Source organism: Guillardia theta (assembly GCF_000315625.1).
Source record: "Guillardia theta CCMP2712 unplaced genomic scaffold GUITHscaffold_5, whole genome shotgun sequence".
NCBI classification, from domain to species: Eukaryota; class Cryptophyceae; order Pyrenomonadales; family Geminigeraceae; genus Guillardia; species Guillardia theta.
Window position 1 is genome coordinate 462,058 of NW_005434669.1, and position 26,034 is coordinate 488,091.

The following is a 26,034-nucleotide window of genomic DNA, read 5'->3' on the forward strand; positions in this document are numbered from 1 at the left end:
TGTGTGTGTGTGTGTGTGTGTGCCTTGGTGCAGAAATTTTGTATTTGTTCGAAACTATGATTGTAATTTGAAAATTCCTTTTATTCTTGATTTGATGTAATGTAACCAGGCTCGGAGCTGTCATTGCCGCTGACAGTGAACGAGAAAGATATTTTTTTTTATTTCAACGATCAATCTTTCCATCACATGTTTTCTTCGCTTCTTTCAATAAACAAGACATATTCTCTTTCATCGTTGGTGCTGCGAAGTTCTAACGGTCGGGGCCCTGCCTGTTAGCTGACCGTCCGAGGCTCCGGAGGCCCGTCGCCCGACCGTCTGCCGCCATCAGCCTCACTCAACTGGACTGTTCTGCTTACATGTCATAGTCAACGTCGTTAAGTTCAGTCATACAGTACTTGGCATTCGCACACAGAATCGCACACGCTGCAGACCGTCACCGTCGCTGGCGCAGCGGCGCGGCTCTGACTTATTACTGTCAGTGTCGCAGGTCAGTGTCGCTGGCGCTGCAGCTCTGGTCTACCGCTCTTCGCGGTTCCGCCTATTGCAATCGGGGAAATGCAAAATGCATTTCGGGATGACGAGGGGACTTGAAGCTGGAGGTGGGTGATGGGAGGAGGATCCAGCCTCCTGCTGCACACACTCGTATCTTGGTTCGTGTGCCGATCGCTGGCAGCTCCCACTGCACGTTCATGGAGCTCAGAATCGGGGAGTGAAAACTTGGTGGCAGGAAGGCGTGGAGGGAGTGTGGTCGCCACTGCCGAGCTTGAGGAACACCACCCATCCGATGCGATAGACGGTGTTCTGAGCGAAGACAATGGCTGGTCATCTCTTGCTCATGGCCTCAGAAAGCCAAGAATCATTTTCATCTTGCCGCAAGATAGTGTCGTGAATGAAATAGTCCTATTTTCTGGCTACGGGAGAAATGACCGACGGATCGTATCCTGCAGGTTATGGTACTGGCCAGCAGGGAACCACAATGCCCTGCAGGAATACCTATTTTCGTCCTCAAGGATGATGAATGGTGACTTCCAAGGATGGGAGGAGTTAGATCGCTTCACAGTAACCAGTACCGGAGTTGTTCCTCTTGCAAACACGTTCTTTGCGCGATCGCACAGGTATGTCTTCTCTGGCATGCCGGAGATCAGGCTACTCATCCACAAGATTGATCTAAGAGCCATTGCTCTGCAAGTTGATCTCGTCGACAACGATTCTCACAAGTTCATCCTAAACGAATTTGTGGTCCTGGGAAACAAGAAGTTGACTTTTTCTGAGCAACTGCAGCGGTCGAACCCATGGAAGGAGAGGGGCCAGCACCAGTCTTGCATCGATATGCGGAGTTTCTTCCACCTCGTTGAAGAGAGGAACATGAGTCTGAGAGAAACCCTGCGGTCAATGACGGAGGGGCGTTGGGTGAGAAGCAGGAGCTCCAATAGGTAGAGCATGTGAAGGGAAACAGAATGTGATGTGATGGCAATTTTGCAGCGTCGGAGAATATCGCTGCAAGATTAGGAGAAATGAGAACTGTGAACATCATCATCCGCTCTCTTGGGCTTCTGACATACAAGTTCCTTCCTTCCAACGGGTATGAATACCTTGAGTGGCTGCTCTCCTCTAACCTTTCACGCGTCTAAGGAGCAAGACTGCTCTAGCTTACGGAACACTACCATCTTGCTGATCGGAGACTCAAGAACGCGACAGCTGTACAATTGATGTGCCATGACTCTCACAATCTCACGATCTTCTGTTTTCAACCTCTCAGTGTAGTTGGGCTCCTCGTGTTGCTAACGGGTGAAACACCCCATCGCAACCTGTCGTCTACGACAGAAACGTCTGCGAGGTCGGGAAACATCAGCAGGATTGCATTTGTGGGTTGGTGACTTGTCGTCTTGTTCTACTTCCACGTGAGAAGGTGCAAACAGGAAGCGAGTGGAAGGATTTTGCTGTCCCTGAATCTTTCCTTCATCTCTGCGGCGGAAACTTGAGGTATGGCCGATGATCCCTTCCCCCTTTGCTCCTCACACCTCAAAGGTATCAAAATCCAGAAGCGTGCTCGGGCGCAATCGCGATGTCCAAGAGCGCGTGCGGAGGTTCTGTACAAGTGCACTTCGTGGAGGCCTGGCATCGTCAGGTTGGGATGTCTGCCGTTAGGTGCCTCTGACGTTGAAGTTTTAGCATATCACATCGGCCATGTCGGCAATCGCTGATGTCTCTCTGGTCATCGTCCGCTCCTTGCCTGCTCATCCTGTGACCTTCACCCAGGCCTCGTCTGAGCGAGCGCACGACTTGTTCGTCATCGACGGTTGTGGGCTTCACTTTATCCTTGGAGGGTCAGTCGCCTTGTTCTCTACCGACAGACTGTGACGTGCCGTGATCAGCGATGGCCTGCGCGCCGGTTTCGACGGGTACATTCCAGACTTACTGGATGCCTTCAAGTCGGCTAAGTCAGTACTCGACATTATTCAAGTTGTGCTGGTGCAGTGATGGGGAGGCGCAGGTCAGCAAGAGACCAGCATCTTGAAACAATCTTCATCAAGAGCCTCATCGAGCCTTATACGTGTTATGGCCCGCTCCCTCTCTCCCTCCTTGCTGATCGTCTCGGCCAGCACCAAACGCCCGGAAAATGTAATCAACAACTGGAACATCGCGTCCATGAACCAGGTGACAGCCACGACATGAATAGGGTCAAGGTGAGAATGGTAAGAAAATGTTTCACAGGCAGCGATAGAGTGCATACAGCATGTTTTGGTGCACGGAGCAGCGTCATGCCCAGGTCAGAAGGGAGGGAGGACGGGTGGGTCAGATGAAAGCTTTCTACCAGATGATACCAGCATGGAGGACTCCAACATCCCTGCAGCTGTGGGAGAAGGAGGGCGGCAAGTTCTGTCTGTTGAATTGTGCAGCAGGAGGAAAACGAGGGCATCTTGATCTTGGACTCCTGGCGCATGGCCGGCAGGGCTGCAGGCAGCGACAGGTAACCAAAGTCCGTCCTCCTCTCACTCCCCCGCGGCAGATTCTTGTACAGCAGACGGAGTGCATTACAATGAAGGCATCCATTTCTTCAAGGCAGAGGTGAAACGTGCTTCAGCTTTCGCTCGCCTCCTGACTCCTGCCTCTTTACGTCGCAGGTGATTCTCGCCACGGTAGCCCTCGCCAAGAGGAGACGAGACGCAGGACTGGGAAGGACCTGATGAGGTCGCACAAGGGTCGTCGTTGATCACCATCCTTCAATGTTATATGTTCAACCCCCGGCTACAACCTCACATGCTCCGGAGCAGGAGGGAAGTCAGTGAACAATCTGCGATTAAGAGGGTAGAGTTCCAAGTCCTCAGTCAAGGCCTCTTCCTGCAGCTCTTCTGCTCGAGCAGCTCATCAGCACAAGGAACGAGCATGAGCGTCAAGAATTGGGCTGACCTGGAAGTGCCTGTGTTGCCGCATCCCTCCACTTGATCTTCCATGTTAAATGTTTCATCCGAGCGTTGTGCTCTTTGAACAGGTTCCTGGTGTACTCCTTTGCGATCTCCGCGTCTTTCTTCATCTGCTCTTCACTGCGAATGTACTGCAGACAGAAGTTAATAAACAATCATCGACCCATGCCTGATCGAAGACCTTTTCTGGTCGACCTTCGGCGTCGTTGAGAATCTTGGCAAACAAATCCAAGGCCTTGTTTGGACCTGGTGGAAAAGTCAGGAGCCATCTCAAGGTATGCTTACACGGAAACGAGTGGCATCGTCTATGGACTCTTGAAGTCAGTTTGGACAAGATGAACACAACAAAGTGATCTTTCCTCGGCTTCTCACCCTCAATAACCCCAGTGACAGTAACATGCACTGGCAACCCGTGGTTTACCTTGATTCTTCTTCGACGCGTCGGCAGGGGCCTTGGGCTTCTTGGATGTCTTCTTCACGTCTGTCTTCTGTCCCTTCTGCTTGTCCTTCGCCTTGGCTCGCATGAACATGTCGCATGCTCGCGACGTTGTCCCTACCCGCGTGATGGCCCGCAGCGCGTTCATGCTGCGATCCAACCTGAGAGAACACCCCTCTATTCACAACGATTTAGGGGTAGTTAAAAGTACAACGGTAGGGTGGGGTGCTTGGTCCCTTTGGACCGGTCATTTCATCACTTGATAAACAGGGGGGGGTAAAGGAAAAGGCGGGTGGGGTTGTTTTTCCAACCAACGATCGGATAGCACATGGAGGAAACAGGTGGTGAGAGGGATAAGAAAACTAGGAGGAAGAGGATGGAGAGAGATTGTGAGAGGTTGAGATCGAGATGTACAGACTCCCATACCAGATCGAGCAGAACTAGTTATGTGTTGTTGATGTTCTCTCCCTCTCGTCAGTAGAACTCCTGGTTGAAACACTTACAAAGCGGGAAAACCGTCCACGTCAGGGGAGATTCTTTCTGAAATGCGTCCCTGGCTCAGCTTCTGGACGCTCCGAGCAGTCGCATTCATGGCGTTCTTGCAACAAGATTTCATGGCCAGAGCAGATTTCTACTATCCAGACTTCAGCCGAGTCTGCGACCCTTCGTTGACCTGTGTCGCCCAGTATGCTGGAACACTTTCCTGCTGTACCTCGTTCAACGCAGATGCCTCTTCCAGGCTGTACATAAACGACGCGTCCTACTTTCAAACTTGCTCACAGTTCAAAGCTCCGAATGGCATCGTGCCTGGCCTCAAAGGGATCGAGTCGGTGTTTGGCAAGGACACTGAAGCAAACCCGCAGATTCTCTTCCAGCAGGTGACTGCCTACGACTATGTCGTCTCTCCTCGACGGAGCGTCAACTACAACTGGACCCGATCACCTTTCGAGGAGGTTGTCCGAAGGAGGGACGAGCTACGGTACATGCTCAATACAGCCCTGACGAAGCTCCAGCAGAGCAGGGAGAATTTGACCATGGGTCTGGAGTCAGAGACGGAGGGGCAGATCTGGCTGGTGATCGCGATGTATCAGGCGGAAGTGACGAGGATCTCGAACTTGTACAACTTGACGCTTGAGAGGGACGAGAAGCTGTTTAAGGAGCACACGAAGGAGTACCAGGCGATCCATCCTCACAACGACTACAACAGCTCCTGCGACAACCGAATGCGCCTGACTCCTGCAGCTCCGTCGAGGAAGGGGTCGATCTGGTACCAGACTCCTCAGAACGTCACCAACGGCTTCATCACAAGCTTCAAGTTCCAGCTGACAGCTCGCAATCGCTTTTGCAGGCAGGTGGTGGACGCGCATGCCGACCAAATGAAGGGAACTGCGCTGACCTTCGAGCTGGATCAATGCTTGAGGATGGAATGGAACGCGTCTGAGTGGAACCAGAGGGTGTACGGGCTGGGAGGAGGAGATGGGTTTGCCTTTGTGCTGCAGAGCAACGGAAGCTCGTCGGTGGGAGAGAGTGGAGACCAGCTGGGCTACGGTGGGATCCCTGACTCTCTTGCCATCGAGTTCGACACGTTTGCCAACCGAGACATCGGGGACATCAACGACCTGCACGTGGCCGTTCACACGGGGGGATGTCGCACCCCAAACTCCGCATCACAACAGACCTGCCTCGCGTCCTACGGCTCTCTTCGTAATACAGGTCGCCTCCTCCAGGATGGGGAGGTACATCAGGTGATGATCGTCTACACCCCGGGGGTTCAGTTCAATCCCCAAAGCCAGCAGCAGTGGAGTTCCAAGCGCTACCTGAACCAGTTCATCAAGGCAGACGGTGCTGGGACGCTCCGGGTGTTCATCGACGACATGAGTAGCGCCATCCTCAACATGCCGCTGAGCTTGAAGTACGCGATGAAGTTGAACCAAGGAGCAGCGTTCGTCGGCTTCACCGCTGCGACTGGCAGCATGTGGCAGAGTCATGACATACTCGAGTGGGAGTTCCGACAGTATTCGGCTGACCCAAGTCTAGAGTGCAAGGCCTTGACATCCACCCTCATTACCAGCGCCTACGATCAGTGCGTGCAGGAGAAGAGCTGGGCAACTTTCAACGGCCAGCCACTGACCGGCTCCCCTTTCTTCGAGGCTGGCACGGGACCCTGGGTGCCGTCAAGGACCTCAGTATGCAAGACTTGCCCATAAGACGAGAAGTGACGGATGTTGCGCCTGTTGGCGAGGGGGAGGAGGGGGAAGGAGCCAAGATGAGGCTCAGTTTATGTTGAATTTCATTAAAATGTCTGTGTGGTCGTTGGAGAATTGAGAACTTGCTCTGCCAGGTGTCTCCAGGCCTTGGCGATGCTCACCTGCAGAGTGAAGGGAAAGCAGGAGACCGGTCAAGGAAGGCAGCGTCAGTCACAGCGAGGGAGAGGCAGTAAGGCAGGATCGGACTCTTACGTTCTTTCCTAGACGGGAGCCCAGCCCTCGCAGGAGGACGGAGGTTCGAGCGACCATGATGTAGTCGTTGGGAACTAGTGGTGGGTGCAACCACAGCCATTAGCGTCAGCTGCAGAAACTTTATCGCTCTCTTCTTACCGCTCTCAAAGTTGTCTCGCTGCTGGAGCTTCTCCACAAAACTTCTCGCGTCCATCCCTTGCGTCACGTCCTTGGAGTCGCGGTCAAAGTACAAGATCGCCATAGTCTGGATGACATAGGGGTCCATCCTGCGGAAAGGGCGTGAGAGAGGAAGAGGGTCAGGGAGGAAGAGGTCAAGAATAGGAAAGCCTGAACCCCGGCCACCGGAGAGGAGGAAAGCATATCAAGGAGAAGACAAAGAGGTTCTGGAGGAGGAGGAAGGCAAGCTACTTCTTGGTGCGGAATCCCATTCGCACAAAGAGATCCTGCGCGTCTTCAAGCTTTCCGTCGGCGAGGTAGACCAGCATGTTCGCCAGGTCTCGCCTCTGCTGCTCTGTGAGACGCTTCACTTGCCCAAAGTCGATGAGCTCAAGGGCCCCTGAAGGACTGATGAGGATGTTGCCGGGGTGAGGATCGCCGTTGAAAGCTCCATCAAGCAGGATCTGGACCAAGGGGGACGAGAGGCTCAGGAAGAGGAAGGGACGAGGAAATTGTAGCAGGAGGAAGCTGGAGGGATAGGTCTCAACGGGAGAAAGAAGATTCACCTGACTTCCATGGACTTCGAGCGCATTTTGAAAGATTTGATTCGAGAAATCGTAGAGGTATTTGAGGTCGTTGAGTAGTGGGAGGTTGAGAAGAGATGAGAAGAAAGAAGAGGGTTGAACAAATGAAGGAGAGGAGGAGGAGGAGGAGGAGGAGGAGTATCGCTGGCTTCTGAGAACTTCTGTTCGAACAAAGGCTGAATATGAAGTCAACAAGCTTCTTCCCATCAGTGACATCCCACCGGCATCCACAGTCGAGTTCTCATTGACAAACTCCTGGAGGCGCTTGTTGCCCTTGTGCTTGTCTGTGCGCAGTCTCAGGTCCCTTCAGCACAACGGAGGGTCACGTTACCCAGCAGCTGGCTCGTCAGATCGCGTACGAACGCTATGATCTTCTTTCCGGAGAAGTACTCCATCACAAGAATGCTCTTGGTGCACAGGTGGGGATAAACCCTAGGGATGCGGGCGATCGAGGGATGGAATCTGAGAGACCAGTCAGCTCTATCTTGAGATTGCAGAAAAATAGAGAACAAACACGTATCATCAAGATTACATGAAGGGTCTTTCGCAACCTCAACATGAGCTCTACAGAGCAGGACTCGCACAGTACCAATTCTTGCACTGCATGCAACGTGCCCTTACCTCTTCTCCAGATTTTCTCGCATCTCTGTTGATTTGTGCGAAGTTCAATTCAAGAAGCAACAACATGCTTCAGGGGATAGCAGCCGTAAAAGCAGCAGGGGCAGCACCTTGAAGGTTCCTCGCCTCTTTCGTGTAGTCAAACTCGCTGAGGAACTGCTTCTCGATCTCGTCTATGACTCCGTTCCATTCCTGCACGCTCCCCGTCATCCTCCCCGTTACTTTCTCCTCCGCCTTCCCTCCCTCCTGCCCTCTCTCAGCTCACTTCGTACACCCACCATCGCACCATCGTCACTCACCGGCATGGCAAAACGGCAGAACAACTTGGCGGAAAACAGATCGGACCTGAAGAAGCTTTCGGCATCTGGATTCATCACCTTCACACAGACTTGCTCCCCTGTCCTCAACTTCGCTGCATGACACTGTCCGATGCTCGCAGATCCTACCGGACGGAAGTCGAAGCTTTCAAACACATCCTCCAACCCCGTCCTGAGCTCTGACCGCAGCAGCCTCCTGACCTGCTCCTCTCCCATGCTGTGGACCTCGTCCTGCAGCGCGCTGCAGATCTCAACGAACTGGTGAGGAAGGTCACCCTTGGATGAGACAACTTGCCCGAGTTTGATGTAGTACCCTTTGAGGAACTGTACAGAGTTGAACGCTTTCGGGGCAAACTCGTCGTGGAGGTTGTTCCATCGCCTCTCCCTCTCCTCCTTGTCCTGGACAAATCGCATCCTCCACTCCTCGAAGCGATAGCGAAGTAGAAAAGGAATGGATTCCTTGAAGAAGTACAGCATCCTCGGAATGTTTTTCATGGACGAGATCACCCCTATTAGAGGACTTGCCGGGTCCGCGTGCTCAACAACGGGCGTCGTCATCTGCTGTGCCTTGTTTGGAGGGCTCAAAAAGTCGCTCATGCATTGCACAAAGTCCATTCTACCTTGAACACGATGCAAGAGGATCAGGAAGAGGATCGACTGTACTGAGAGCCTTGCGATCCTCGACCTGTGTGCCGATCGGGGGCCTTCGATCCTCCCGGTTTCCTTTCCTCCCAGCATTCTTCCTATCCCCGCTTCCCTCCCTCTGACAAGTCCGCCAACAGGTCACTACTACTGCACAGTCTCTCCCTTCTCCTTATCTCGGTCTTTCCCCTCTGCTATCTCCTTCCCCTTCTCCTCAGCTCTGCAAGTTGCTTCCTCACCATGTACAATCTGGGAAGGGGGCCGCCAATCCGGCCCGGGTCAGGGCCTTGAACCGAGACTGAGCGGCCCGGCCGGGCCTGTCGCACTGCACTGCAGTACGGTCACTGTGACTCAGTCCAACTGAGTCGGCTAGTCTCCGAGGCTCCGTCGGAGGCCCGGCCGCACTGCACTACTAAGCCTCTTGATAGTACGCACAGCGGTCCTGCGGCCCGTAACGGCTTTAGCCTTGAACGGCGCCGGGCATAGCGTTGCCAGCTCAAGCCCGGCCCCCGGCCCGGCGGCCGCGGCGGCGCGGCCGCCGACTCATTTCGCCGGATTCAAGGCGCTGTGGGTCTCTGCCGCCGTTGACCTACCTTCCTCGGGCGCCGGCGTCAAGATTCCAGACTACCCCTACCCTTCAGATCTTTATTCATCACTACCCCCCTTTCTGTTGATCACTACCCCCTTTTCTGTTCATTTCTACCCCTGGAGGGGGGGGGGGGGGGGGGGTGCTATGGTACTTTTGTACCAACCCTGATATTTCCCATGTTCTCACCCCCTCGCTCACTACTCTCTTCCTCCCCCTCTCCTTTCCTCCATTCCCTTATCCGTGCCCCTTTCTCTCTCGCCTCCTCCATCTAGTCCCTGCTAGTTCTCGTTTCCTTGCAGCTAGCTTCGCCTTTTTTCACCGCCCCCGCTGTCTCCCTGGTTTGGGTCCGCATCACAAAACAGTCCTGTTTGTGGAGACTTTGTGAACACCGAATCAATGCATTCGCTGTATGCGGTACGAAAGCATGAGATGGATGCAGCGACTCCATCGGTATGTATCATGACAGCTGTTCATCGTTCTCCTGAGCTGTCACTGCCATCGTCTTATTTTGTCTGTCAAGTTGCCATAAGCTCGTGTTCCTCAACTCGTGTCTCTGTGCCCTACGTCCCGTTAATAATGCATTCTTTGGACAGGAGGAAGATAGATTTGCAAGGACCAAGTTGAAGAATGACGTAAAAACTCTTATTGACGACAGCACAGACGATGATTGCTGATGATTCGTGAATCAGATTCTTGCCAAGAATTATCGCATACGGGAGCGGGACAGATCTCAAATGCAGGATTTCATGAGCCCTATTGATCGACTGGATGTAGATAGAGACATTATCGTCCATGAACCTTTAAAGCTTCATCCCAGTCAGCATAAATTCCGAAGCAGAGACAAGCGGTGAGTGTAATTGAAAGCGACTTCTACTCTTAAGTATATGTTACAGAAAGGAGTTGTCGCATTGCAATATATCGCCTGGAAAGTATATAGTGGAGCGAGAGCGCATCCGAATGAGCTCCGAATTCGAAAAATTCGACGGTGTATACTATGCCTCCGTGTGGGATGAACATAGGTTGGAAGAATTCTCCCTAACGTTCCTTTGTGTGACTTGCATCCAGAGGTGGAAAGGAAGTTTTGCTCGCAAATTCGGACAGAAAACCTCTTAAAGAGATTCAGGCAAGAATAATCTCCAACATCCAAACTCCCTAACTTTTTTTCCGAAGCCTCCCATGCGCTTCACACCAAGGACCCAAGCGGAAAGAATATATAATTCACTCATCTCAAACAGGTTAGTTTTCAAATAAGAGGCTTGTGAGCCTGTTCTGTTCTGCAGCTTATCCTTGTTCAGTCCTAGCACGCTAAAACTCTCCTTGTCTCCGCCTTCATCTCCTTTGGTACCGTAAGCTTGTCAATCACGAAGAAGGAACTGAACTTGTTGCAGCAAAATCTCCGGCCCTCGTCACAGCCCTCGTCACCGTCGCATATACTTTCTTTCTCGTCTACCTCTCCCAAGAGAATCTCTACGGGATCTATGTCTCCAACCCTTGTTCCACGTATGATCCCCTTGCCTACCAAGCCATGGCAGAAGGTAAGAAACAGATGTACCTCCTTTGAACCCTGTGATGCCCTTTCAGAGGTATGTGAATCAGGATCAAGATCTTTTCCGACGGAAGCTAGGGAGGTAATAGAATTCTTGGATCTTAAACTATTTACTGACTCTCGACAGCCCGGCTGCTAGTCGGCAGCCCAGAACTTCGTGATTTTCAGGACCCTTTGATCAGCAAGACCCTATAAAAGGGAGCTGCAATCGTTTCAGACGATGATTTCCCCGATTCCTTGAACTCACGTTAAAATGTATTTGGAATCTGTCCATATCCCTGTATAGTAAGTAGTTCCACTAGCCACTATTCCTCATTACAACTCGGTCAACATTCTGTTATCGATTGCGAAGGCTAGAAACACACAGCAATTAGCTATTGTTTCTTTGAGATGAGAACCTGCCAAGTCGCCAGAATAAATCAGAGAGCAGGTAAAGCAAGCAGCAAGCGATACCTCAAAAGTCAAAAGTACAATTTTTGTTAGCTCCACCAGTCCGCTGGGTAAGGAAGCATTGTCCCCTTCTTTGATCAAATCTTCTTCGAAAGACTGAGATACATCGACCATTAGCAGTCAAAGATGCTTCAAGACCACAGAAACCTGTAGAGTGCCACCGTTCTTCCTCAAGACCACAAGGTTGCGAACAAAATTGCTGTAGGATGAACGGAAGTCGTCAGGAATTCCAAGCTCTGCTTGTTGCTTCCTCGGATATCTGAAGACATGCAGGCTCATCATTGAAAGTCTCCGCAGCAAACCAGCAATACCCTGCTGTTTCCGAGGCAAGGTATATGATGCTTAGCAACCTGCTTCTCAACTCTTGCCGCTTACCCTTTCGAGCAAATCTCAACGTTGATGATGCCTGCTTGTTCACCCTACCTGCACTTCCTGATTTGACGCATGCTCTTGCAGATTGGTTTCAAGATTTGACAAACTGCCGAGCGATGGTTGTGAGATTCAGATTCTATCATTGCACTTCGGATACCTCGTCCCTATTTCGTACATGTCTGCCACGTTCGAAACGAAACCAGAGAGAGAATCCTGAGATGCATGCTGTCTTTGAGCATCTCGCCGCGCCCCTTGTCCTCACCTGAATCGACTTGCCATCCTCCAGCATCTTCAGGCCCTGCATGAACGAGAGGTTGATCTTCTCAACTTGCTCGTCCTTGATCGGCACAGCCTCTGCGGACATCACCATCGGAACGGGTCGAGCCCGGCAAGACCTCTGCAGGTGCACTGGAGAGACTGGGCATGTGGATGCAGAGGGTCGAGGTCGCGTCAGGTGCAGGTGAGGAGCAGCCATGAAGGCCTCGCTCGGGGACAGGTAAGCCATGCCGACCGCAATCGAGATGAGGCGCAAGACCTGCATTTTCAGGGTATTCAACTTTGCAAACCCGCCTCGGCGAATTGACACTTTGAGTAAAGAAGACACTAGTAAGTTTGATGGGCTGTGCGATGAGATCAGGGAGCGGTTGAAGGCGGCGAGGGATGGGCCATGGCGAGCGTGTTGTTGTTCCTTGCCGTCACGGCTGGGACAGTTCTCACATGTTGCAACGCGCTTGTCTGCTCGAACTTGACGTTGATCTCCTCGCAAGACCAGAGGGTTGTGGTTCAGTTCCAGAAGACCTCGGAGGAGGTTTTCATCCTCCAGACTCTACCAGAGATGGGGGACTTATACGAGCAAGTGTACATGCAGAGTAAGGGTTTGCTACAAGGCACCAAGGTTGCTTCCGTGCCTTACACAGTGAATGCGTATAACGCCCTCTACTACCGCCCATACCCGAAGCAGGCTTCTGCGGATGGGCCGCTATCAACCTTCTACTACAGGTCCTTTATTCTTCCTTCAAGCGGGCCTGCTCAAGTTTCAGACCCTTGCTGGGTGAAGGTAGTGGTCCAGGCAAGCAACAACTTGCCCTTCAGCGGTGGCGCCGGCCAATGTCTGAAGTTTGACGGCGCCGACGACCATGTTTATACTCCGATACAAGACTTCCCTGAGTCAGCCATAACAGTGAGCATGTGGATCAAGACGCTGGGAGCCCGCAAGGAGGGGGAGGTGCCGCTCTCTTTCATATCCTTCGCGGGCATTGAGTTTGAGATCCGCGATCTGAATGATGTGCGGGTTGTGCGCGGGAACAACGTGACGCAGGGAGCAGGCTTCAGCGTGAATGACGGTAAATGGCATCAGCTCGGGGTCACGTGGAACATCAGCGGGACTGTCCAGCTGTTCATCGATGGCAGGTTAGTACACAGGACGACGTTGCCAGTTGGCCCTCCAATCGCCTTTTCTGGCGACCTCATCCTTGGACAGAGCGGGTCGGTGAACTACACAAGCGCCAGGCAGCTCTGGAGGGCAAGCGCACAGTCCGCGTCCACCTTCTCCGCCTACTCGAGCAGCTATGAGCAACTGCTCATCGTCAACAGGATGGAAGCGCTCGAGGAGATCGTGACGTCCTCCGGCGAATACCGGCAGCGACAACCGACGTTCCTCCAAGGAATCCCCAAGGTAGGTGCAGGCTGGATGATAACGTCGCTCACGCGGGGTGGCAGGGATGCAGCTGCAGAGGAGGCGCGTTCGATCACACGAGATCCTTCGAGGGACTGATGGACGAACTCAGAATCTATAAGTCTGTGCGGTCAGAGATCGAGATGCAGCTTGACTCACACACGGTGCTGTCCTACCCCTCGATCCTTTCAGTGAGCAACCTCAGCCTCTGGCTCTACTACACCATGGACGACGTCGACCGCTGGTCTTCTCAGGTGCCGAACGACTTCAATCGCATCATGACTAGTGCGCTCCTTGGGGGCGGCTCGCAGGCTGCCTCTCCCATGCGAATCCCCAGCGACGCTCCCCTGGTGGGAGCCAAGGTGGAGGACGTGGTTGTCCCTCTGGGGTCCTGGCAGCTCATTGACCTGAAGATGATGGACTTCGAGACAAACAAGAGCAAGCTCTATGCTCGAGTTGAGACCCTCCCTACCCTTGGCAACCTCTGGCAGAGTGACGACTCTGAGAACCCCTCCACCATCATCGACAGGGGGGATGGCAGGACGAAGCCGCTCATCCTCAGCCCAAAGATGCAAGTGTGGTACGAGCCAGTGGACCTCGGGCAGCCCAACGTGATGCGATGGAACGACCAGGGAGAGCTCGTGAAGATCGACACAAGAGCAGACACCTTCATGATCCGCATCTCCGACGTTCAGTTCATCCCTGAAGCTATGATCGACCCCGACAACCCTCCTCCTTGGATCACTACACAGTATGTTGTCCGCCCTATGACACTCCCCATCCCGGTCAACCAGAGCATCTCCATCCAGCAGGGCATCGTTGCTCCCGTTCAGCTCTCCTGGATCGACTACGAACGAAAGGACCTGGACTTCCTCTTCCTCTCCATGCTCGAGTTCCCGAGCTACTTCCTCACCTGGGGCGCTTGTACGGATCCTCTTGCGTGCTGCTCTTCCAACTGTGCCGCGACGAATCTCTGCATCAACTGCACCGACACCTGCAGGAGGCAGGAGCTCGAGGACGCTCTCAAGTACTCGTCCTCAGCGAACTGTTCTCTTGGCTCTGTTTCCACAATACCCTCCCGCCTTGCCACGGCCATCGGAGACACAGGCACCACCTGCGCGTCCCTTCCACTCAACTCGGATGTGTTCTACTCCCTCCCCGGCCCGCCGGTCTGCTCCTTCAAGGGACCTCCACTCTCAGACGGACTGCAGGACGAGCTCTTCCTTGTCAAAGTCCAGTCGCAGGCCGCGTTCGTCCCCTTCACCTCCAACTTCTCCTTCAAGATCGAGAGGCCGGGGAGGGCCAAGAGCTCCGACCATTTCAACGTCTCTTCATTCTCCCGCAGCGCCTTCGTCTCTGTGCAAGGGACCCCGATCAATCGAGCTCCCTTCCCGTCACAGCTGGGGATGGAGCCGGGAGGCGGCGAGGACAGGACGATGACCATCTCTTACAGCTCCAGCGACCCCGACGGGGACGCGCTCTTCTTCCGCATCAGCGCATTTCCTCGTGGAGGGAAGGTTTTCAACCCCTCCAAGAGGAACAGCTCGAGGATGGGAGGCCTGGTAGAGGAAGTGGCGGGGCTCGAGCGGTCGATTCCCCTCACTCAGACCTACATGCTAGGAACAGCAGCTGTTCCTCAAGGAGCAAGGGTGATCAGGAGGAGGAACCGAGATCCAAGTGAGCTGTTCTACATTGAGGAGGGAAATATAGGAAAAGAGGAGGGAGGGCGAGGAGGGCAGGGGAATGGTTTCAGATGGGGGAGATAACCGTGAATAGAGGAGAAGAAGAGAGGAAAGAAGTGCTGATATGGTTTTACAGCTCTGTCGTTGGAGGAGCAATGCGGGACATCAGGAGTGGAAGGGCTGGTATATCACTCTTGCTCTCCTCCTCCTCCTCCTCCTCCTCCTCCTCCTCCTCCTCCTCCTGAAGTCCGTTTGCAGGAGATCAGGTTGCAGAGGGTCACCTACGTCTCTGAGCTCGAGCTTCATGCTCTGCTTCCGCTCTCCTCTCCCATCAGGCTCTTTGTGAGGAGCGAGGACGTGGACTGGGACGTCATCCACGACCTTCGGCATAAGGATCGCACCTCTGTGCTGTACAGCAGAGGCTCCTCCTCGCCCCCTACTCGCTTCGACCTCACTGCTTCCCACGAGAGGCAGAGAGAGATGGAGGAGACGTGGAGTGTCGTGCCCAACAGCAGCGAGTGGGTGCAAGTCTGGGTGGGGGTGGCAGAGGAGGTCATGCAGCTTCCCGAAGTGTTCCGCATCCTCCTCCCTCCACTCGAGCTGCCGGCTACCTCCCTGCGGCTCGTAACGTGCGGCGCGTGGTCGCTCAGTGCTGTCGGAGAGGTTCCATCCTACCTCAGGGCCTCATCGCAAGTCTTCGTCAGTGGCTTCCATGGCAGCATTCCGCAGCAGCTACGGGGAGGGAAGGTCTTTTATGTACCGGAGGAGAACTTTCAGGGAGGGGAAGGCCTGTCGATCATTGTGTCTGACGGGCAGCTCGATGCTGAGTCCTCCTCCTCCTCCTCCTTTCCAATCCCACCTTACGTACGCCAGGTGAAGCTGCCAGACCTTGTGGTGGATGTGGAGGAAGGAGGGAGGGTCTCTGTGGACCTTCGGGGACTGGCAGCACAGCTCAACAGTTCTTCTCTCCTCCTCCTCCAGAGCACCAGGGTTGGAGTCCTGACGGGCTCGGCTGGTGACCAGTTGACAGCCAACACACTTCTCCTTGATCCCCAGCTCTTTTTTTTCTCCTCCTACGGCCTTGCCGCTGGCCCCAACGTCGACAGCTTCCGCTATCGCTTCACCGACACGCAGCAAGATCGCTTCCTCGACGGCCTCGTCCTCTTCAACGTCTTCTGCCAACCGGGCAGGATGATTCCCCTCGGAGGCAGCGTCTGCCGGGACTGTGAGAGAGGAACGTACCAGGTAGGAAGTGGCTTGCAAGCTGTATGCGTTTCCTGCCCGCAAGGCACGTTTCAACCCTCAGCCAAGAGTGCATCCTGCGCCCCCTGCCCTCCAGGAATGTTCTCCTCTCGCCTCTCCTCCTCCTCCTGCTCTCCCTGCCCTCCTGGCACTTTCTCCGATCAACCGGGAGCCTGGAGGTGTAAGGAGTGCGGGTATGGGAGGATGATGCCAGTAGATCGCGCGACGTCCTGCTTCTCTTGTGGGTCAGTCTCCTTTAACCAGGCACAGGGCAGAACCTCCTGCTCTTCCTGCCCCGTCAGGACCAAGACGATGAGTCTCACCGCTGCAAATGCAACTGATTGTCAGTGTACCATTGGATCTTTCAACGTCGGAGGGTGTACAGGTGCTGCTCATTTCTCCACTGTCATCGAATTCATCCTGAATCTGCTACACACAACGTCTCCATCTTCAACATCCTCTTTCTTGTCCTCCTCTTCTTTAGCCTTTCAAAGTTTCTCTCCTCCTGACGCCTCCTCAGGTCAGCCTTGCCTTCCCTGTCCTCGCGGGATGTTCTGTGGAGGAGGAAGGAACGCTCCGCTAAGTCGCGCAGGCTTCTGGTCAGACACCAAGTTGTGGATCAACGGAACAGCAGCAGACATCACCGAGTGCAACTACAGGGCCTTGAGAGACAACTGCGCCGGTCTGGAACGATACGCTGACTCAGGTGGGAGGAGGGAGGAGGGTAAGTAGAGAACATCTGAGTCTGTTCCTTCACCAGACTTGGGCTACCGAACGTTGCCAGGGCTGATGCAGGGAGGAGACTGCAGACTCGCTTCGAGGAACTACTCGCACGTGATGATGGACAACTCGCAGTGCAAGGAAGGATACCAGGGAAGGTTCTGTACAGCCTGCGCCGATGGAGCTTTTAGAAGTTTCGATGAGAGCTGTGAAATATGCACGGGAGAGCCAGCGGCTCTCTTCTTCTTCGCCGTCATTTTTGTCTTCACTGTCTTTGCTCAGCTTGTCAAACTTTTCATCAAGAGACGAACTGAGCATCTCCTGGTACTCGAATGGGGACAGGTGAGTGCAGCCGATTCTTGTACCTGTTGCTTGCCGTCCCTCTGACGCACTTGGTGAACGTGTTGATGATTTCATGACTGAAAGCTTCCGTTGACTTGCTTGCAGTGTTTCAACATGCTCACCTACTTCGCTTGGCCGATGCCTGCCGTCACCAAGTTCCTGGCGAGCTCGCTCTCCCTCTTCAATCTCAACTTCAACTTCCTTCCGTGGGCATGTTACGGCTTGCAGCTGTCCTCTGTCGCACAGAGGTGCTTGCTTGCTCCGCTGCCTCCTATGCTCGTTACTCTCCTCCTCTTCTCCTTTGAGATCCAACGTCGGTGGGTACTGCGCAAGCTGCAGCAGGGAGCAGAGCTGGAGGGCATCTGGCCGATCTCCTGGCACTCGATCATGCTCATCAGCGCGTCCCGTGACGCGCGGGCCACGTACAAGGAAGGAGAGGAAGTGGAGGAGACAGCGAACGAAGGCGGAGCCCTTGGGAGCGAGAAGCCAGCAGGATCGAAGGAACACGACAAGACAGGGACAGGGGGGCAGCGGAAGGACTTGAACGTCACATACACCAAGTGGAGGAGCTCAGTCAGCGGGCAGCACCTCCGGCTTGGGCTCGTTCTCTACGACATGCTGCTCGTCGTCTCGCTCGCCAACAGCCTGCAGCTCTTCAGGTGCCGAAAGCTCACGGACCAGCGCTCGAGCCTGGAGGCCATCCCCGACGTGCAATGTTGGACGCCGCAGCACGTAGGCCTGCTCGCCATCGGCTCGCTCACAGCCCTGTGCCATGCCGTCCTCTTCCCATCCTTCATCATGCGCTCTCTCAGTTACTCCTTTCTCGAAGCTGAGCTCCAGGATCCAGACGTCTTGCTGCGGTTCTCCGATTTCTATCTCGCGTATGAGGACAAGTACTGGTGGTGGTACTTCACTGTCCTCCTCCGCCGCATCGGCTACGTCTCGGCAGCGGTCTTTCTGACTAGCTACGGATATCTGCAGGTGAATGATCGTCTTTCAGTGACTTTCTTCCTCCTATCCTTCTTGTTTGTTCACTCCTGTCTCTGCATTGGCGCAGGTCACGGTCGCCCTCGTGATCAGCGCAATCTCCATGTTTGCATCCAACTATTTCCGTCCCTTCAAGGACAACAGATACAACATCCTGGAGTCGTGCCTCCATGCCGTCACCGCTCTCTGCATTCTGACTTCTTCAGCGACTTCAATGCAGATGTCAACAGCTCGATCAGTCGATCACTCCCAACAAGGTACAGCCTTCACCGGTAAATCCCCTTGTGATTGCTTGCTCAGGCCCCGTTCTCCTCGTCGTAGCGAGCTTGTCCTCTGCTGCCTTCATAGCAGTGTCGTTTTCTCACAACAATCAGCTGTTTGTCCTCCCTCAGGAGGTTTACTCACTCTCTAACAAGATCAAGGAACTTGCGATGAAACGGCTTGACCCCAGGTTTGCAGCTTCCCGCCTCTCGATCCAACTGACTGCCTTCGGAAGATTCATCGCTGTCGTCATCGTCATGGTGCGATGGATTTCGAGACTGAGGCAGCGCGTGCAAGCCTCGGCTCTCTTCACGTACCATGAGTTCCCTTTTGAATCTGGCCACGTCGTCATGGGCGAAGAAATGCCGAGGGAGCGACGGGAAGCACTGGGAGCTGAAAACGTGATCCCCTGCTATTGTCGAATGTGTTTGTTCTGTTGATCAGGGTGAGCAGCAGATCAAAGGAGAGAAGGGGTTGATGGGGGATCAGCCTCAATCACAGCCCCTTGAACACGAATCGAGCATCCCAACTGAGCAAGACCTCAAGCTCTTCAAGCCGATTCGATCGGCCTGGGAGACTGACGGCGAGCAGAAGTCTTCCTTCCAAGCACTCCGAGCAGAGGAGAAGGATTTGCTCGCAGACATCCTTCACCATCGTGGCCTCCACAGTCTCCATCCTCACGCGCATCTGCTCGAGCGACGAGTGAATGTCAAACTGAAGCAGCAGGTCGCGTCCTTGAACGACTCCTTCCACGACCTGTTTGCTCAGGCCTATGACGCGTCTGGGAGGGTTGAGGTCACGCTGAACTATCTCAACTCGCTCAAGATGAAGATCCTCAATGCTCAAGTTGACATCCGAGCTGAGCGGCAGAAGAACGAGTACATGCGGCGTCGACTGGCGGTCGAGGACGAGTTGATCCCCAATGAGCCCATACTTGCCATGGAGCAAGAGAATCTTGCGATGAGAGCTGCGGCCATGACAGCTGAAAAGGAGGCTTGCCAGAAAGAGATTCAAAAGTTGGCAAAAGCCATAGAGGAAGAGTTGGAAGATTCAAGCTCGGACAGCGATTGAATGTAATCAATGTTTTCACTTGTTTTTAATGTAATCAATGTTGAAACGTGTTGGCAAAAGCATCGAGCATGCATCGTATCAGACCCTTATTAAGCTCACTTGGTATTCGAAGTAAGGTCGGGAATATCATTCTTTTTCTAGTGCCTTCACCGCTTCCTTCACTTGCTCTGAAACACAACAATGAGGACTCAAGGTACTTGAAACTGGTCCTCGCTTACCCGCCAGAGAAATGGCCAGTTTCCATTGTTCTTGACTCAATGCAATACCTTTGCTCGACTTCAGCGGATAGTCTCATACCATATTTGAACTCGTTCCCACCGGCTTTCCCAGGAAGAAAATCCCCGTCTTTCTCATAATATTCCCTCAGGTGGATATTTACATTCCCCTAAAAAGCAAAAATCATCATGATTGTGGTGAATTGATTCGAGGACCTTAAATTTGTTGACAGTTATCCTCTTTTGGGTCTTCCCTCCTCTCTTTTCTTTGGGGTCGGACAGCTAGATTCACAGGTTAACCGAAGGCTGATTCTTGTTGTGAAGTGCCATACCTCTGCCCAGAAATTTCCAGCTGAGTCCTTCCTCAACTTCAAACCTTCCGGATTCGCTTCCGTTTCATCTTCTCCGGCGACTTCCTCCTCAGTTTTCTTCCTCTTCTCCTGTGGCATTGCTTGCATGGGGTCAGTCAAATCGTCAACTTTCCTTGCTAAATTTGTTCCCACATTCGATATGACAATGATCAAATGGTTACAACCAAACCTAAAGACTTTCATGTCGTCTTGTTGTCCCTTTTCGACACTTTAACTCTCCTTTGCCACGTTCTCTCCTTCTTGCTCGTCTTCCCCGCTCTCTGTTCCCTTCCATGAACTACCACCACAAACTCACATTGGCGGGAAACCTTGCCCTACAAAGCAAGTGCGGTGCGCCTCAGGAACAAGCTAGAGATTGTGCGAAGGACAGCAGCGCAACAAACAACGAGACAACTTGCGTCATGGTGAAGGAGCTGCCTTTCTCTAATTTAACGCTCGGGCGGGCTTGTTTTCAGGCGTCGTAGATTTTTTTTTCAAGTAACCCCACCCCCACCTGTTAGAAACTCCATGGCCACCTACCCTACGATGAAAGTTTTGAAGCAAGATTTTTACCCCTCGATTTAAAACATTTGTGTGAAAAATCAAGGTAGGGGTAGTACCCTACCCACCAGATTTTTCAACCCTACCCTGCCATAGTCTCCGCGGCGCCTACAAGGTAATGTCCGAAATGGATGAAGACGCGACAGTGCTGCTTGTTGATGGCTTCTTGTGCTGTTCTTGCTGTGCATACAGTTGATAGCATAAAGTTCATGTTTAATTATCATCACTTAAAATTCAAGTAATGTGAACAATCGGTCACGGCACTTGTGCATTGCTGATTGCACGTTGCTCACATTCCCCAGCAATTAATCGTGACAAATAGTGATCCTTGCAACTTTTGTTGAAACTGATCGATCTTGCATTGTTTTCCTGTAGCAGATTTGATATAATGACTCTGTCATGGTGGTGGTTCATTTTCTTGTCTTCGACTTTAACTTACTGTTTGAGCCTAACACGCTTTTTTTCATAGAAAGGTTCATGGGGGACAAGAAAGCAGGTATTTGATCCAGTATTGTCTCTGAAGTCAGCATTATTGTGCCCATTCTTGTGCAGTTTTGTATCTTTCCGGATAGTTGCATCTCGAAGTGTTGTTGTAACCTTCCACCTAAATCCGATGTGGCAGCTTTTGCCCGCAAGAGGGAAGCATTGATTTGCGTGATTGGCGACGAGGATACTGTGACAGGTATTTTTCACGAAATGATTGTGTTGATTACGTCTTAAGACACTTGCTATCGTAGGATTCTTGCTTGCGGGAGTAGGGGAGGTCGGTAAATATGTCTTTTTGGCAAACCATCTGAATGGACGAACAGATTGATTCTAAGAAGAACTCGAACTTCCTCGTCGTGAACAACAGTAATATCTTTCATCTCTTTAGATTGGAATCTTGATGTCGCATCTGTCATGCGGAGTGTTGTTCACGATACATATTTTCTGATTGGGTGTCGGCACAGAAACTCCTGTCAATCAGATCGAGGAAGCTTTCAAGGCCTTCACTGCGCGTGATGATGTTGCCGTGATCCTCATCACCCAATCGGTATTCAATGGATACCTTCAGCTTCTGTAGCGCGTGTTCACATCGTTGCTGCTAGGCTGCCGACAGTATCCGCTACCTGCTGGACGATTATGAAAGCATGATACCGACGGTGATTTCTCAAGTTTCATTCGTGCTCTGATCTTTAGCTTCAAGGTCTTGGAGATCCCTTCGAAAGATAATCCCTACGATCCTTCAAAGGTAATCTGTGCTCAAGTTTTTCCATTCAACTTACAAAGAATGAAGGACTCAGTCATGCAGAGAATTATGAAGAAAATGTCCGTAGGAACAGATTAGTAACGGGATCAAATTTACGTTTCACAAAGACTTTATTATTGATACTTCCTGTAAAGATTTAGAATCTCGTTTAAACACAATCGATGGTTTTAACTGGTCCACCGGAACTCTCATCTACAGTTTTGCTCTTAGCATCTGCTAACCACTTGTAGGAGTTGAAGGCGGAGGTGTGTAAAAACTATCGAGAGATGGCCTGCGACCGCGCTTATAAAAATCTGCTGCAAGCAAGCAAAACTCACCCTGATCCTGATTGTGAAAGCAAATAGAACAACCAAATTCCAAGACCCACGGGTAGACAAATCGTGAAAGCCTATCACAAAAGCAATGCATTAGCAAATGGCTGTACAGTAACTCGTCCACCTGACAACAAATATTTCGAATGCGCTGTCGTATTCCGGCATCAGATGAGGCCACGTAAGACTCCTCATCCCATACGCATGACAGCATTCCGATGCTTATGAGTTGTACTGTAGAGGAAAATCAATTCGTTTTCGACCCGTTTTTGATCATCCCACATGCACATATGACGATTCGAACCTTATCAAACAGAGAGCATATGACGAAAAAGATCTGAAATGAAAGGTAAATGGGAAATTAAAAGCTTCAGAAATATACTAGAATAAAGACGATCACGACCCTGGCCCATTTCATAACACGCTTTTGCTCTTCAGTCCTAAAACGTTGATTAGAAGTCAACAAGGTTGAATCTGAGCCCAACATTTCAGCCCCTTGATTGAAGGAAGACTCACTTCCCTTGAATGAACCACTTCGCTGTATTCCAGTCCCATCAGCCGCTGCCCCAGTTGGATCTGCAGACATCTGAAAAATTCTAATCAAATCTCGAAAATGTCGATTGATTGCATTCTGCATTCAGTACAGGTTGAGCGTTTCAAGTGCCTCAACATCGAATGAATCTTTTGGTCAGTTTTGCCAGCCTGCCTTGTTGGTATGACTGGCAAAACTACAATGCAAAGCTCGGGCCAGTCTACCGGCAAAACGCAAAGAAGCCATGTTTTTTCTGTTTGCGAGAGTTCAACATACAGACAGCATGATGGATGCTAAGATGAACTTGTTCCAAAGGGCGATAAGGTGTGATTAGGTTCAACATCATCAACGTAGTACAAGGTGTTCTAGTATCCCTCCTTGCTTTGCTCTCAGTTTCCTGTTGCCCAAACCACCTCCATCTCGGTGGTCTATCACCCATCACCCCCTCATCCCCCCGTATCTTCACCCCTACGATTTGACCTGGGCCTCCTCACCGTGACCGTAAGGAAGCTCTCCCGGCGTAATGATACCATCGCCGGGACCCGGCGGCCCGGCCCGCCGGGCCCGCCAGTGACTCCCACTGAGCCGCCGGCGCCCGGCGGCGTGCCGCCACGTTGACACTGTGCCGGCCGGCTCGTCGGGAGTCCGCCCGGGCCACTGCTACCGGCGGCCGGGGGGGCGGGAACGGCCGCCCGGTCCGCCGGCAGCGGCCCCCCGGCCCTATCATATGACTCAGTGAGCTCGGAGCCTGGCACCGGAACTGAGCCAGGCGGCTGGCGCCACCGTGACTGAGCGGCCCGGCGCCGCACCCGTCCGGACCCCGGTGACCGTACCGTCGGACGCCGCGGTCGTGGCACCCCCTCTGACAACGGCTACCGCTGACTCACATCGGAGGCTCGGAAAGTTCGGCCGGGCCGACTCGGGGGTGACTTCGCCGGACTCGACTCCCGGCACAGCCGCCGCTGCCCGGCGGCGAATGAGAGTCATGACAAATGAAGTTCCCGGCAGCGGCGGCCCCATGATTCACTTAAGCTCAGTGATGCACAATTTGAGATTCTGTTTGATTGAGTACATCAACAAAATTACTTGGAGCTAACCCGAATCCTTTCTGGTGTTGGCTTGCCCTGTCTCTGTATGACAACCTGATAAAGAAGGGAAGAATTAATGTCACATAATTGAATTTAGCGTATCACAACTGACAGACCTCAGCAGACAGTTCGCCGGTCGAATGGATTTTCGACATGGCGGTCCTTCGGATTGATCAGAATCTAGACGGATCAGGTTGCAGAGCATTTACCTCAAATCGGCATAGCTTTGGACTTCAGCACCATTGACTTCCAAGAGGGCATCGCCAACTTGCACTCCTGCCATTCCCATGCTTCCAGGAGCGTCCACCTTACATCCGCATTAGCTTCAAGCATTGCTGCACGAGTAGAAATGTACAGAGGTAAACACAAGAACTCCCCGCTCGTTGCCGTTGGAATCGACCCCTTTCTCCTCGACCTATTCACCACCATCACCTTCTTTTTCGTATCACACAATGTCTTACGAGCATGCTATCAAGCGTGAACTTTCTTGCAGAAACGCTATCCAGCATTGCACTTGAACCTCCCTTCACCGAATTGAGTTGGTCAATGTAACGATCCGAGACAACGGCTCCTGCCAGCTCCCCTCTTTTTGAACGCTCTCTGAAAAAGCAACAGGTGATCTCTATGTCGATGCCAGCAACTCAAGCGCACTCACGCTTTCCACTCGAAGATCGCAGCGTTCAAAGCATCCATGTAGTCCTGAGGTGTCGGATAAGACTTGGCATTTGCTTGCACCAGTCTGATCTTTGCAAATCCATCAATTTCTCCTGCCCCTGCACAGGAGAACGTGAGCACAACGGAGCATAGTCAGGAGCGCAAGTACTTGGAGGTGGCCTTGGGGTCTCATCATCAATGAGGGGATCAAGATTTGGTTTGCTTCCGAAGGTCTTGACATACTCCTTTGTCCATTCATCATCATCGACAACTGACTCTGCAAGAAATAGTGCATGATCAGGTCATATGATAAATAAGATTCGGGCTCACTGACCGTCAGTTGCAGTCTTAACGTTGTCAATAGGCTTAATGTCAAGGTACTTAGACCTGCTTCCTGAAGTTGCTTCGGTGGACCCGGCGCGTTTGACAGGAGTAGGTGTTGAAGCTGCTGGTGCTGGTGGTGGTGATGGTGCTGCTTGAGTTTTCGGCAGACTAGCTTGCGTGGGCCTTGCGGCCCTTCTGATCGCAAAAATGAGGATGAGTTTCAAGTTCTGCTGCTCACAAGTGAATACCGTTGTTCCAAGGTTGGAAGACTATCTTCCAAATCCTTTGAAGAAGATTCTCCGATTCCATAGTACTTGTCACTATCTTCATCACTGTCGAAGATCTGCGTCTGGGTTGCTGCAGTAGCAGTTGCTGAAGACTTGGATCCTGTTCTCAATGTTGCCACTTTCGCAGCAACCTTTGCGCAAACTGTCTGCAACTACACGCAGAGTTAAATGTGCGGAGTGCCCAGTTTGACAAGAACCAAGACATACCCGAATGAGTTCGGTCTCTGGAAGCTCTCCCAAGGTCTTTTCGACACGCTTCAACATCTCAATGGTCATGTCGCTCATGTCGCTCATCCGAGGAGCACAGAATGTGCTTCTTCTCCCCACTGCCGTGACCATCGGAGATCTGAGCAGAGCGTTGGACTTGAGGGAGGATCCACTCAAAACCACTGGCGCATGGAAGCAAGAGGCTGCAGAGATCGCGCACGCCAGCACTGCCGCTCTCACCGCCATAATTGGAGGCCGTGTGGAAAACAATCGAAGGCAGGGGTGCAACACCCCCCTTTTTCTCGGGAGGAAGACGGGTACTGGTTCACGCGGGTCTTGTCCTCGTACTGATTTTTAACTTAACTTTGAGTAAACTTTTCTGGGACTCAGTTGGAAGCCGCATTGAACGCCGTCCGACGGTCGAGACCGGAGTACGGTCCACGTTTCACCACTCCGAGGTGGCAGGCTGCCGGTGCGGGCTAACCGTCCGGAAGTTGGGGCCGCGCTGAGTCACAGGGTCTCTCATTTACTCAAAGTTAAGTTAAAAATCAGTACGAGGACAATCAGGAGTACTGTCCGCTGCCGCTCAGAGGCCAGGGGCATTCAGGGGGGCTGCCTCGTGGGGGCCTCAGCCTCGGACTGCGGCCTGGCGCGGCCGTCGAGCGGCAGGCGGCCCGGGCCC

General features: G+C 52.6%; 9 protein-coding genes across 9 annotated transcripts; 4 read left to right on the forward strand and 5 right to left on the reverse strand.

The window, feature by feature from the left end:
* Window positions 1-560: 560 nt before the first annotated feature.
* GUITHDRAFT_160893 (hypothetical protein) lies at window positions 561-2,975 on the forward strand (the record flags this gene model as incomplete). The annotated part of the gene is made up of 12 exons (XM_005840583.1): window positions 561-1,433; window positions 1,483-1,582; window positions 1,910-1,983; window positions 2,029-2,128; window positions 2,173-2,214; window positions 2,260-2,327; window positions 2,376-2,441; window positions 2,495-2,554; window positions 2,604-2,658; window positions 2,716-2,770; window positions 2,819-2,856; window positions 2,904-2,975. Exons 1-12 carry the CDS (start codon window positions 607-609, stop codon window positions 2,973-2,975), a joined length of 1,557 nt encoding a protein of 518 aa, XP_005840640.1. The 5' UTR covers window positions 561-606.
* A 234-nt stretch (window positions 2,976-3,209) lies between these two features.
* On the reverse strand, window positions 3,210-4,009 carry GUITHDRAFT_160894 (hypothetical protein; the record flags this gene model as incomplete). The annotated part of the gene is made up of 4 exons (XM_005840584.1): window positions 3,210-3,353; window positions 3,412-3,556; window positions 3,607-3,671; window positions 3,847-4,009. The coding sequence occupies 4 exons, from the start codon at window positions 4,007-4,009 to the stop codon at window positions 3,250-3,252; spliced, it is 477 nt and encodes a 158-aa protein (XP_005840641.1). The 3' UTR covers window positions 3,210-3,249.
* Window positions 4,010-5,237: 1,228 nt separating this feature from the next.
* On the forward strand, window positions 5,238-6,173 carry GUITHDRAFT_150247 (hypothetical protein; the record flags this gene model as incomplete). The annotated part of the gene is made up of 2 exons (XM_005840585.1): window positions 5,238-5,486; window positions 5,538-6,173. 2 exons carry the CDS (start codon window positions 5,238-5,240, stop codon window positions 6,066-6,068), a joined length of 780 nt encoding a protein of 259 aa, XP_005840642.1. The 3' UTR covers window positions 6,069-6,173.
* On the reverse strand, window positions 6,155-8,409 carry GUITHDRAFT_64152 (hypothetical protein; the record flags this gene model as incomplete). Its single annotated transcript, XM_005840586.1, has 8 exons — window positions 6,155-6,229; window positions 6,321-6,394; window positions 6,459-6,586; window positions 6,729-6,940; window positions 7,232-7,364; window positions 7,424-7,538; window positions 7,789-7,857; window positions 7,974-8,409. The coding sequence occupies 8 exons, from the start codon at window positions 8,407-8,409 to the stop codon at window positions 6,155-6,157; spliced, it is 1,242 nt and encodes a 413-aa protein (XP_005840643.1).
* Window positions 8,410-11,342: 2,933 nt separating this feature from the next.
* Window positions 11,343-12,135, reverse strand: GUITHDRAFT_100642 (hypothetical protein; the record flags this gene model as incomplete). The annotated part of the gene is made up of 5 exons (XM_005840587.1): window positions 11,343-11,481; window positions 11,534-11,598; window positions 11,646-11,700; window positions 11,752-11,807; window positions 11,857-12,135. 5 exons carry the CDS (start codon window positions 12,133-12,135, stop codon window positions 11,343-11,345), a joined length of 594 nt encoding a protein of 197 aa, XP_005840644.1.
* Window positions 12,136-12,261: 126 nt separating this feature from the next.
* On the forward strand, window positions 12,262-19,574 carry GUITHDRAFT_132754 (hypothetical protein; the record flags this gene model as incomplete). The annotated part of the gene is made up of 10 exons (XM_005840588.1): window positions 12,262-13,269; window positions 13,314-14,946; window positions 15,088-15,134; window positions 15,210-16,578; window positions 16,714-16,899; window positions 16,954-17,255; window positions 17,361-18,236; window positions 18,313-18,499; window positions 18,543-18,904; window positions 18,948-19,574. The coding sequence occupies 10 exons, from the start codon at window positions 12,262-12,264 to the stop codon at window positions 19,572-19,574; spliced, it is 6,597 nt and encodes a 2,198-aa protein (XP_005840645.1).
* Window positions 19,575-19,700: 126 nt separating this feature from the next.
* GUITHDRAFT_100644 (hypothetical protein) lies at window positions 19,701-20,247 on the reverse strand (the record flags this gene model as incomplete). Its single annotated transcript, XM_005840589.1, has 5 exons — window positions 19,701-19,741; window positions 19,793-19,840; window positions 19,893-19,959; window positions 20,006-20,071; window positions 20,122-20,247. The coding sequence occupies 5 exons, from the start codon at window positions 20,245-20,247 to the stop codon at window positions 19,701-19,703; spliced, it is 348 nt and encodes a 115-aa protein (XP_005840646.1).
* Window positions 20,248-21,348: 1,101 nt separating this feature from the next.
* Window positions 21,349-22,027, forward strand: GUITHDRAFT_64224 (hypothetical protein; the record flags this gene model as incomplete). Its single annotated transcript, XM_005840590.1, has 7 exons — window positions 21,349-21,375; window positions 21,422-21,463; window positions 21,510-21,552; window positions 21,651-21,733; window positions 21,789-21,842; window positions 21,887-21,931; window positions 21,977-22,027. Coding segments are annotated over 7 exons (345 nt in total), but the record flags the coding sequence as incomplete, so codon positions are not given.
* A 1,788-nt stretch (window positions 22,028-23,815) lies between these two features.
* On the reverse strand, window positions 23,816-25,598 carry GUITHDRAFT_132756 (hypothetical protein; the record flags this gene model as incomplete). The annotated part of the gene is made up of 11 exons (XM_005840591.1): window positions 23,816-23,848; window positions 23,890-23,934; window positions 23,997-24,042; window positions 24,090-24,187; window positions 24,248-24,295; window positions 24,342-24,480; window positions 24,536-24,653; window positions 24,704-24,811; window positions 24,869-25,053; window positions 25,107-25,291; window positions 25,353-25,598. 11 exons carry the CDS (start codon window positions 25,596-25,598, stop codon window positions 23,816-23,818), a joined length of 1,251 nt encoding a protein of 416 aa, XP_005840648.1.
* Window positions 25,599-26,034: the final 436 nt, after the last annotated feature.